Raw genomic sequence first — 12,454 nt, forward strand, 5'->3', positions numbered from 1 at the left:
AGCACATAGGAACACATGGACCCCCACACACACTTGCACACACATGTATGCACACATGCATGCAGTGCACATACACTCATGCACACACACACACACACACACATTCACACACCCCATAATTTTGTTCTGGGTTTTCCACCAAAAGAAATTATACCATACACATTCTCCTATTACCTACGATTTTTCAATTTACAATTACTGTGGATATCTTTCCATGTCAGGATGTAAAAATCTACCTCATTCTTTTTATTTTTAAATTAGTTTAGCAGTATCCTGCCCGCACAGAGCATTCTGCATTACCGTCGGCCTGTACCGGGCAGGTGGTTTCCAGGTTACCTTTATGCTGTGAGGCCTGGGTCCAACCTCGGTCTGTGTCCCAGCCTCTCCCTCAGCTGTCACGTGGGCAGAGCCATCCCTGGGCCCCTGGGAGGTCTACAGGTTGGTGGAAACATCACTTATTCATTTGAGTCTTCTCCTAGGGACGTGGAGTCCTGGGTGCCAGTGACCTGGGTTCTCTCCAAGGGAGGGAAAGCGGGGTCAGCAGGGTCCGTGTTGATGTCTTAGGTGGCCCTGGCAGCCTGTGCTTCTGCCTGCTGCCCACCCCCTGGGTGGGCCATGGCTTTCCACCCTGGGCACTGCGGCTGGGCAGGCTGGATTTGGCCCCTGAAGCTTCTGTCCTTTAGGAAGCCATGTGGCCTATGGGGTGCTTGGGGGACTGCTGCTCTCACCAGAGTTAAAAAGGACAAACGCCACAATTATCTGGCTGAATGTGTCTTTTCGCCAAGGTGTCAGGGCTGTTGCACTTGGAGTTCTGTTTTAGAACTGATGTCCTGGGTGATTGTCCCCATGTAGCCTCGAGGTTTGTGTAGGGCTCCCCTGCCTTGGCCCCACAACACCTCTCCCAGCTGCTGGTCTTTTCCCCTGTGCCCTGAGTTACCTCCCCCACTCTCTCTCCCTGCCTCTGCCCCCCTCCCTCTTACCCTCATGCCCTCCCCCAGATACCACACTGTGCTCGCCTGGCTGACCCTCCCAGGCTGCAGCTGGGGCTACCTTGTGCAGTTGTGATGATCTTGGGGACACGGGTGCAGCTGGGCCCGGGCATGTCCAGGGCCCAGCTTGCAGGTGATGCCCCTCATCCTCCTTTTTCCCTTGGACCATTTGCAGGTAACTTCGAACCCCTGCTTGGGCCTGGAGTGTATGGCAGGCTCTAGTGCCTGCTTCCCAGGAGAGTGATGCCCACCTTCCATCAAGAAGCTCACTGTATCCTCATAGAGCTTTCGTCTGTTGCAGTCCCACAAGGGGCAGGGGGCAGGGGACAGGCGAGGCTCTTGGGTGCCTTGCTGTAGACACAGGAGGACTAGCAGGCTGGATGTGCTGAGCCCCCCACGTCCATCAGGGCAGTGGTGCCCAGCTCTTGTTGTGAGCCAGCAGTGGTCTCCATGGGGTAGGTGGCCCAAGCACTGGCTGCCTCTCCTAGGTGAGGAGCAGCTCTAAGGTGTTCCCAGCAGAACAGAACCCACCTTCCCTGCTTCTCACTTTCTCTTTCAGTCCCAGGGTCTTCCTGCACAACATAGCAAACAGTCAGACCCATCCTGGCCCAGGTGAGACCTGAGCCCACCAGGTGGTGGTGTTCTAAAGACCCTCAGGGCTAGAGTTGGGGTGTCAGCACGCACAGTGCACATGGTCATGACCCCCGGGTCTCAGCTTCCACACCTGTCACAGGGTCCCCTGCTGTGGGCTTTCCAGAGCATGATGTGTGGGACCAGCAGGTAGTGTTTGGGGGAACCAGTCCCAGTAACTAGGTCTGAGGAACACCAAGCGGGGGGGTTGTATTTTTTTTTTTTTTTGCGGTACGCGGGCCTCTCACTGCTGTGGCCTGCATGGCAGGCCCTGAGCTGGCCGTCCTCAGTTTGCTCATCCATAAAGTGGGCTCATGATACCAGCGATCACACCAGGGTGAAGATGGCTGAAACCCAGCAACTGTAAAACTGGGCACACAGTGAGCCCCCATCACCCATACCCACCAGGAGCCATGGACTGAGACAAAGGCAGAGCCCTGCAACTGCTCAGGATTGGCCAGGTCCAGAGACTGGACCCAGAAGTTACACCCCACATCCACACCTGGAGTCCTGTGAAAATTAATAAACAGACCCTCATTTAAAATGGAGTCAGGGGCTTCCCTGGTGGCGCCGTGGTTGAGAGTCCGCCTGCCGATGCAGGGGACACGGGTTCGTGCCCCGGTCCGGGAAGATCCCACATGCCACGGAGTGGCTGGGCCCGTGAGCCATGGCCGCTGAGCCTGCGCGTCCAGAGCCTGTGCTCCACAACGGGAGAGGCCACAACAGTGAGAGGCCCGCGAACCCCCCCCCCAAAAAAAAATAATAAAAAAATAAAATGGAGTCAGGAGGCCATAAGCGAGAGCTCTTACACCCTATCACTCGATGTCAATTATAGACCCAGAGGAAGAGACTACACCTTTGTATCTCCAACAGGAAGAACGTTACGACTTTACTACCCAGAAGGAGGAAGAATTTCTCCTCGCCTGGCAACAGCCCAGCCAACCAAAGGCTGTCACGCTTAGCCAATGAAAGCCACTATATTTCGAACTCCCAGTTTCCTCCAATGGACTCTTGTTTTACAACAGCTCCTCCCAACTCTCCCTTCTCCTCTATAAAAGAATGTTACTCTCCTTTGTTCCCTGGACTTGCCTGTGGCTTGCCAGAGATTGCATGTCCCAAACTGCAATTCTTTGCTGTGCCTGAATAAACCCATTTTGCTGGTCAAATAGCTGGCTGTGTTATTATTTTAGGTCAGCAGTGCATTCTGCACATCCACACTGGGCAGTGGCTCCAGGCTCTCTTCTCACTGGCAGCTCCTGGAGCTCACAAACACTGAGGATGGCCGACCTCCCCTGATGGGTCTGCCACTGTCCCATGGCCCGGTGTGAACCCCTGCCTGCCCAGGTCCCAGGGGCCCCAGGGACAAACAAGGAGCCTGCAGCAGGTTCTGCTGCAAGGCCTCTATGTGCCAGCACTGACCCTGCAAGTTGGCAGGATGTCTGAGGTCAGATGACACAGACTTAGGGCCCTTTCAGGAGGTCAGGAGTCAGGTCCAAGGCACAGAACCCTTGTGTAGCCGGACTCTGGAAGGCAGGGGCTTGGGGAAGACTGGTAGGGAGGGAGCAGCGGGCCAGGCCTGGTGGGCTCGCCCTGGGTGGGGGGGTGGGGATTCAGGTGAGCCAGCTCCTCCTCCTCCTGGGTGGAGAGAAGCTGTCCTCTGCTGCCCCAGCCTCCAGGGAGTGCCCCATGCCTGGGGGCTGGGGAGAGCTGGCTGTGTTTACTGTCCTCACTGTGCCTTTGCCGATGTGGCATGTTACCAGTTTAATGTGTTTGGTTTTGGTTAATTTGTCAGTTGAACATGATATGTATTGTGATGTTCGCTTGCCTTTCATGGGTGGTTAGTGAGGTTGGGCCTCCTTCTCACACAGCTGTAGCATGTGCCTGTTCTGTTCCTGGCTCTGCCCTGTTCTGTTGGGAGATGCCCACAGTATATATAGTTCATGGAGGAAGAGTAGAAAACTTTGCCATATTTGCTGTACATACTTTTCATGGCACTTTGAAGTTTGTTTTCATGATTTGGAGCACTGTTTCAATCCATCAGCGTCCTCTCCGGTTTCCTTTCCATTTTCTTTTTTGTTTGTTTGTTTGTTTAGAAAGTCACTTTGCGTCATGAGAGCAGATGTGCCCTCATGTTCTGATTTTGGTGGCTTTGTCTTTTACATCTGACTCTGTAGACTTCTTTCACTTTATTACTGTTTATGTTCTGAAGTGAAGACCGAACTTTATGTTTTCAAAAAACACTTGCCAAGGTCTTTCTGGGCTTCAGGCTCTGTTCCCAGGGCTGTCAGACTGCGGCAGCTGTGGCAGGCAGTGTCCTGCCCAGGTACCCTGGGGCGTTGGTGGCCTGCACAGGGTCTTGTCTGCTGAGTGCTCATCCTGGGCCAATGGCTGAGGGTGGGGGGAGAACTGTCCCTCTGAACGGTGAGGAGACCTTTGGGTGTGGGCAGACAGCTAACCTCTCGTGCCTCAGTTTCCTCATTGTACAATAGGGCTAATGATAATTATCCCGATTACTGCAAGGTTGTTGCAAAAAAATGAATGTAGAGTTCTTTTTTTTTTTTTTTTTTTTTGCGGTACGTGGGCCTATCACTGTTGTGGCCTCTCCCGTTGTGGAGCACAGGCTCCGGATGCGCAGGCCCAGTGTCCATGGCTCACGGGCCCAGCCGCTCCGCGGCATGTGGGATCTTCCCGGACCAGGGCACGAACCCACGTCCCCTGCATCGGCAGGCGGACTCTCAACCACTGTGCCACCAGGGAAGCCCAAACGTAGAGTTCTTGTTGCTGCCAGATGCAGAGTCAGCACTCAGCCAGCCTTAGTGATGATGGATGGTGTCACTCTCACAGGGCCACCAGGTTCTTTTCTTTTTCTTTTTTGAGATAAAATTCACATAACATAAAATGAACCATTTTAAAGTGAACAATTTGGTGGCATTTAATACCTTCACCGTATTGTGCAACCATCACCTCTATCTAGTTCCAGAACATTTTCATACCAAGAGGAAACTCTGTGTCCACTAACCAGTCACTCCCCATTCCTCTCTGCCCCCACCCTCTGGTGCTGCCAGTCGGCCTCTGTCTCTCTGCATTTACCTATTCTGGGCATGATCATGTAAATGGAATCACAATATGTGGCCTCCTATGTCTCGTTTCCTTCACTCAGCACAATGCTTTTGAGGCTCATCCTTGTTGTAGTGTGCATCAGCACTTCATTCCTTTTTAAGGCTGAATACTACTCCATTGTATGGCGGCACTGCAATTTGTTTAGCCATTCATCAGTTGACAGACATTTGGGTTGCTTCCATCTTTTGGCTATTGTGACTAATGCTGCTGTTAACATTTGTAGACAAGGATTTGTTTGAGAAACTGTTCTTAGTTCTTTAGGGTCTATACCTTGGAGTGGAATTGCCAGGTCATATTATAATTTTATGTTTAACTTTTTGAGGAACCACCATACTGTTTTGCATAGAAAATGTACCATTTTATGTTCCTACCAGTAATGTGAGAGGGTTCTAATTTCTCCACATCTTCACCAGCACTTGCTAGCTTCCTGTTTGTTTGTTTTTTTCTTTTTAAAATTATAGCCATCCTAGTGAGTGTATAGTGGTATCTAATGGTTTTGATTTGCATTTCAGTGGCATCCAGATGAGTTAAGGATGTTGAGCTTCTCTTCATGAGCTTGTTGGCCATTTGTATTTCTTCTCTGGAGAAATGTCTATTCAGATCCTTTGACCATTTTTAAATTGATTTGTCTTTTTGTTGTTAAGTTGTAAAGTTCTTTATGCATTCTGCATGATAGACCCTTATCAGGTAATATGATTTGCAAATATTCTCTCCCATTCTGCACAGTGCCTTTTCACTTTCTTGATAGTGTCCTTTAATGCAGAAAAGTTTTAAAGTTTGATGATGTCTAATTTATGTCTTTTTCCTTTTGTTTCTTGTGCTTTTGGTGTCATTTCTAGGAATCCATGCCCAAATCCAAGGTCATGAAGATTCACTCCTGTGTTTTCTTCTAAGGGTGTTATAGTTTTAGCTCTTATATTTAGATTGTTAATCCATTTTCAGTTAATTTTTTGTATATGGTGTGAGGTAGGGGTTCAGCTTCACCGTTTTGATATCCAGTTGTTCCAGCACCATGGTACAGCTCCCTGGGGAAGGTGACTTACAGCCGTCCCCTTCACAGGGTCCGGAGGGGCCCTGCCTATGGCTGCAAACTGCCTATGGTGAAATGGTGGGGGTGCCCTGGCTCTGAGACACGACCCGCCCCCACCCCCCACCCCGCCTCAACCTCCTTGGGCTCTGTGGTGACAAGGCAGTAATGGCCCTCATGGAGGCAGGCCCAAAGGATGGCCGGTTCCCTTTGCCTTTCCCAGTCACATATGGTGAGGTCTTCCTTGACCCTCCCTCTCCACTTCGAGTCTCCCATCCCAGAGTGCGTGTGGGGCCACTGTCCCCCCACACACTCTGCCCCAGCTGTCCTCCTGCTACCCTGCCCTTCCCCTTGAAAAGTGAGTGGGAGGTGCTGCAGATCTTTGCAGGGGAAGCTCTTGAGGAGTCGCTGACTGCTGGTTAATGATGTCTGTTTCTCGTCCGTTTCAGCTGTGTTGGAGTGGAAGAGGAGGAGGCCCCAGACATTGACATATACCACTGCCCAAACTGTGAGAAAACCCATGGGAAGTCCACCCGTAAGTATAACACCATGCTGCTGCTCCTTGGATCTGACTGTGGGGGCAGGGTCTCTGCTTGGCCTTGACCCCAACCCCAACTGGACCCCACCTTGCTGGCATGAACCGCCCTGTGTAGTTGCAGCCAGGGGACTCTGGTATCTAGGAACCACCTCCTGCCTCATTTATTGCCATGATGGCCTTGCTGGGCCCACTGTGGCCCCTCCTGATCATCTCCTGCCTGCACATGCAGCTGGGGCTCCTCACGGCCTTTACAAAGAGCCCACCAGCCTTCGAAGGCCAGGGCAGGGGTTGCAAAGTCCAGCATTTGCAGTGACCAGGCAACCTGAGATGGGTACCTAGGCTGGGAGATGTCCAAGGGGCCATCCATCCCAGCCCTGCCCAGCTCTGCCCAGCTGGCCATCTCTCTGCAGGGGTCCAGGAATGCGCATTGTTGGGGATTTGCTCTCCTTCCCTTCTCTAGCACCCCCTGCATGGAATCTTAGGTGATCACCTTTCTCTCTCTCTTTTTTTCCAGCAATGAAAAACATTTTATTTCCTGTCAGTTCTACATTATTAATAAGTAAGAGTACAGGGAGGAAAAATAATAGCTTTTTTTTTTTTAACTGAAGTATACGGCCAAGGAATTTTGTATTTTTGAAATGCAAAAAATTTCCCTTTCTCAAACTGCTATTTGTGTGTCACAAGGACTTAATCCTCCTCCCTTTCCATCTGGCCCTTTGGGGGTGTGGGAGGCCCAGTGGGGGCTCCCCAAGGCACAGGCTTATCTGGGGTGGCCCACATCATGGCTGGGAGGCAAGTTCTAAGGCCAGGTCTATGTGGGGGAAGTGCCATGATCTTCTGGGGCTGGACCCCTGTAGCCCTTGTGGAGTGAGTCCTGTGGGTCCAGTGGGCATAGAGGGAGGACACCAGCACAGGGTGGAAGCCCACCTCCAGCACCCCTGTTCTGTGAGTCGAGGCCAGCCAAGGGAGCCCAGCCCAGCCCCTTGGGAAACTGGGTGAAGTGGGGTCTCACCTCTCCTTGACTTTTCTTGGGCCTCTCTTTGTGCCTGGCCTGTGCCCCATCATCACTACGCGACCATGGGAGCTGTATTCATTTTGGCTCTTGTGCCCTACCCTCCAGCACATGTGGGCATGAGGTAAATGCATGAGAAGATGAAGAAGAAAAGGCCTGGTGGCTTCTGAACTTCCTAGGCATGAAGATTCTCAAGTTCCTAACTTACCCTCATACCCCTAGAAGTTGGCAGCACTGATGCTCACAATACATCTCCCCTAAATTACCCGATCCCTCTGGTAACTGCTTTACAGCAGATACAGGAGGATGACTATCACCCCGTGGCTTAACCTGCATTTCTGGCACCTCATGAACCTCCAGGAAAGCTCAGGGCCTAGGAGAGACAAACAGGGTGTGGACCCAGGTCCTGCATCTCGTGGCCCTGGGTGTGGCATAGGGGGCTGATCAGGGCTGGGGCCGGGAGACACCCCACTGCCATATAGAGCTGAGTGCCTGGGTAGGCGCTACCCTGGGAGGTGCTCAGGGTGTGGGGGGCAGGGCCACCTCTGTGAGCGCTATTCTAGATCAGCAGATAGTGTGGGACTGCAGCCTGGCAGGACCTGGCAGCCCCTCCTTGGCTGTGTGTGTGTCTTGCATGTGTGCACGCGTGTGTGCGTGCATATGTGATTTATAAATTCTGTGAATCAGACTTCTTGATATTGAGGCCTGTGTGCCCATCGGGGCGAAGGCACTGGTTTTAGCATCTTCCGCCAGTGTGCACTCCTAGATTGCCCATCACCCTTTATTTTACATGTGTGTGCCCTGACCAGAGCCTGTCTGTGGCACACTGGTTGGTTTTTTCTGCTTGGATTCCAGTCACACCTTCCACAGTAAGGCCCCTCGATGACCCTGTGCCCCCTGGGGGCCACCTAAGCCCATGAGCCTGCCTCCTTTCCTTGCCCTCGCCTGGGTGAGGAGGTTTGTGATGGGCACAGTGAGGTGGGGATGGCAGGGAGAGGACCAGAACAGGATAGAGTTGGGGAATGGAGCACCAGGATGGGATGGAGGCGGGGTTCCCGGAGTGAGCTGGGCCTGAGGCCACATCCCTCTAGCTTTGCATGTCTTTACCGGATCTCAGGGTTCTCTCCCCATGCTGTTACCACCTGTCCCTTGGACTGATTTTGGTCTGTGACCCTCAGGCCCACAGGTTTACGCAATTCACAGATTTAGAGTGAGACCCAGGGGTCCCTGTGGGAACTCGGCAAGGTATCCTTACTGACACGAAGGCTCACGGGAAGAGGGCGACATGGCCCTTAAAGTGGTTCTGAATCCTGGTGTTGCCTCCTGTTAGCTCTGTGACTGCTTACGAGGTTACTTACTAATTTCTTACTGTCCTCCTCCCTGAGGCGGGTGTAGCTGTCACATCTTCCTGGTGGGGTGAACCACGCTTAGGACGGTGGGCTGGGCTCTGGTGCTGAATGCCTTAGGGACACCTCTTGCCCCCATAACCCAGGGGGCCCACTGAGACCCACCAGCTTCCCGCTGTCTCCTGGGCACCTTATCAGAGGGTGCCTTGGGCCACCATAGGCAGGAGAAGGCTCAGCCTCTGGGCGTAGGAGGGTCATGGGACCTGGGGAGGGAGGGAGCCCACCAGCCAGGGCTGCAGAGGGGTTCAAGGGTAGCCGCATGGAGCTCAGACCCTGCCTCACAGCTTCATCTTTGGCTGTTGTCCCAGCATACCTGCTCCAGCCACGGTATCAGGCGTATTCCAGCCTCTCCACGAGGTTCTTGGAGCTGCCCAGTCCCGAGTGAGGGCCTGGGAAGCCCGGGTGGCCCAGGACTGCCACTGGCCCCTGGTCAGCATGCACTTCTCAGGCCCAGCTCCTGGCAGGCACTGGAGATGCTGCTTCTTTGTCCTGCTGCCCACTGCTCCCCTGCATGTCTGCTATCGCTGGGCTGCATGCCCCCTCCAAGACTTGGTTTCCCCACATGGCCTTCTGACACAGGGCACTCCACGCTCACGAGGAGCCTGGGAAGCCAGGACTAGCATTAATGATGAAGCACAGAGATACCTAGTGACTTGCCTAGGGTCACATGACTACAAGTTAGCTGGATCCCTTTGGATCTCCTGTCTGTGCCTGTGCTGCCACCAGAAGTTCCAGCTCCAGACCTCCCTTCGTGGGATCTTGACAGATTTCCATAGTGTCCACTCACACCTTGGTCTTGGAGACCAAGCATGCTGTAAATATCACCTGTTGTAGGAGACAGTCTCAAGGAGCTATGACTTGATGAGACGGGGAAGGGGTGGCAGTTTGGAACAGAGGTCAGCTCAGCCACCATCCACCTAGCGCCTTCCCCTTGCTTTAGGCAGGTCCTACTCAGGGGCAGTTGTCAGCTCCCTTCATCCCCATAACCACTGGGATGCAGGAGGACTGCAGCCCCCACCCTGTCCCCATCTGTGAAGGACAGGCACCCTGAGGGCCCCGCCAGCTCTCCCTCACCTCCAGTCTCATCTCAGCCTGTTTCAAACCCTTCCAGGCAGCCCCCAGGGATGGTCTCCATGCCGGGCCCATCTTCACTCACCGAGTTATCTGTGGCTGCCCTGAATGGGGGCAAGGGTATCAAGGAAATAGCTTCCTTCCCTCTAGGGGCTCGAAGTCCAGTCTAGGGGCAAATGTTAGTGTGTATGCGTGTGCGCGTTTGTGCTTGCCTGTGTGTGTGTGTGTGTGTGTGTGCTAGTGTGCATGTGCCTGTCCCAGTCCAGTAGGGGCATGTGTGCTTGTGTGTGGGTGCGCATGCATGTGTATGTGTGTGCACATGTGTGTCACAGCCCAGTAGGGACAGGTGTGCATTCTCACGTGTAAAAAGTCCAAGGTGTGCGTGTCCAGTGCCCTTGGAGCATGTGTGACAATAGGACAGCCTGAGGGAGTGGGCAGGGGGTGGGGAGGGCAGAGGGCACAGCAGGTGGCGCTGGCCTGCCCTGCCTGTGAGTTGTGGTCTGTCATGGCAGCAAAGGTCCCAGCAGGGAAGGACAGGGTTGGTGCTGTTTGAGGGCAAATCTGAGGGGAGGCCAGGCGGGAGGGGTCCTGAATAGCGAGCCTTAGTGGGACCTTCTCAGGAGGTGCCTCTGATGAGTTCTCAGCAGACTGAGTGCTGAGTGACATGGGGTCCCAGGAAGGCCCCAGCTTTCGGGTGCCATCGTCTGAGCTGGCAGGTCGGGAGGTGAGGTGGGGGCTGTGACTCAAGGATGTGGAGCGTGAGGGCTCCTGACCATGTGACAACTTGGGGTCCTGAGAGGCAGGGGAGGCTGGGTGGGCCAGGGACAGGGAACCCCAAGTTCTTTGCCTCTGAGGGTCTGAGTCTTGCGGCATTCACGGTGGCTGCCCTCCCGGCTGGGTCCCTGGAGGCACGGGGAGGGGGCTGTGGGTGATGACCTGCCTCTTGTTCCCCCGCAGTGAAAAAGAAGCGAACCTGGCACAAACATGGCCCCGGGCAGACTCCCGAAGTGAAGCCCGTGCAGAATGGCAGCCAGCTCTTCATCAAGGAGTTGCGGAGTCGGACCTTTCCCAGGTGAGCAGGTGGCAGCCTTTTCCTCTCCAGCCTGCCTGCTCCCTCCCAGGTCTGGATATGCACCCCACCACTAGGGCTCCAGGGCCATGGGTTTCCCTCTGGGGGAGCAGCACAGTCTCCGAAACTCCAGGTGCTCCCGGCATGCGGGCTGATTTCTCCCTTCTCAGCACCTCCGAGGACAGGTTATGGGGATCCTCTTCACAGCCCGGGAGGGAGGGGACCTATCTCCCCCACCTGGTATGGCCCTTCCCATGGAACCTTCCTGAGAGAGAGGCTACCGTCCCCATTTTATGGACCAGGAGTGGGGGCTGGTGTCCAGCCTGAGACCATCCTCTCTAGGTGGCAGGTCCTGGTGCCAAATGGTTGTGGGCTTTCCTCTGTGTCCATGGCCTGGTGGGGTGTCCCTAGGTCTTCTTAGAGCACACCCTCTCCCTGCGCAGCCTTGTCCTATATGAGGACCGAGGGCAGAGAGCAGGATCAGGGCCACAGGAAATGGTTTCTGGTGAGGGGGGCACCGTGACTGCATAGACATGAGGTTGTACAGACAGCTGCTCTGAAACACCCTTGTCCCTTCACAGCTGGAAGACAGTTTCTGTTTGTCTGACAAAGTCTTTACAAAGTCTTTTACTTCTTCTTCACTTTTGAAGGATAATTTGATGGACATAGAATTCTAAGTTGGTGGGTTTTTTCTTTTAACACTTTAAATGTCTCATCCCATGCTCGACTTGAGTGCATGGTTTCTGGGGAGAAGTTCAGTGTAACTCTTAGCCTTGCTCCTCAGTGGATAAGGTATTTTTCCTCTCTGGCTTCTTTTTTATTTTCTTTTTTTCCACCTTCATTGAGATATAATTCATACATCATACAATCCATCCATTTAAAGGGTACAGTTCAGTGTATTCACAGCTCTGCACCACCACCAGTCAGTTTTAGAATGTTTCCATCACCTCAAAAAGAAACCTGTAGCTTTATCGTCCTCATTCCTCCCCACTTCTCCCCAAAGTCCTATCACTAATCTGCTTTCTGTCACTGTAGATTTGCCTATTCTGAACATTTCATCAAAATGAAATCATATAATATGTGGCCTTTGTGACTGGCTTATTTCACTTAGCTTAATGTCTTCAAGGTTCATCCAGGGTGTAGCAAGTGTCAGTGCTTCATTCCTTTTTTATGGCCGAATAATATTCCATTGTATGGATAGACCACATTTTGTTTATCCATTCATCAGCTGATGGACATTTGGGTTATTTCTGATCTTTGGCTACTGTGAAGAATTCTACTATAAATGTTCTTGTAAAATATTTTGTTTGGACGTATATTTTCATTTTTTTTAGGAGTAACTCAATATTTAATTGTTTGAGGAACTGCCAGACTGTTTTCTAAAGTGGTTGTATCACTTTCCATTCCCACCAGCAGCATCTGAGGGTTTCAATTCACCAGAACTTGTTATTATCTGACATTTTTTTTTGGCTGTGTTGGGTCTTAGTTGTGGCACGCGGGATCTTTGTTGAGGCATGCGCAATCTTTGTTGAGGCATGCAGGATCTTTGTTGAGGCATGTAGGATCTTTCGTTGAGAAGCACAGGCTTCTCT

At 52.7% G+C, this 12,454-nt stretch overlaps 1 protein-coding gene across 4 annotated transcripts in view; it reads left to right on the plus strand.

Annotated features, from left to right (window-relative positions):
• Window positions 1–12,454, plus strand: part of PHF2 (PHD finger protein 2) — a 92,105-nt gene that overhangs the window by 42,723 nt on the left and 36,928 nt on the right. For all 4 annotated transcript variants that reach the window (XM_082637682.1, XM_082637684.1, XM_082637683.1 and 1 more), the window contains exons 2-3: window positions 6,216–6,301; window positions 10,751–10,865. In XM_082637682.1, the coding sequence (XP_082493808.1) occupies window positions 6,216–6,301; window positions 10,751–10,865 (201 nt within the window). The remainder of the gene's footprint in view (window positions 1–6,215; window positions 6,302–10,750; window positions 10,866–12,454) is intronic.

Source organism: Mesoplodon mirus (genome assembly GCF_964341445.2).
Source record: "Mesoplodon mirus genome assembly, chromosome: 1".
Classification (NCBI taxonomy): Eukaryota; Metazoa; Chordata; class Mammalia; order Artiodactyla; family Ziphiidae; genus Mesoplodon; species Mesoplodon mirus.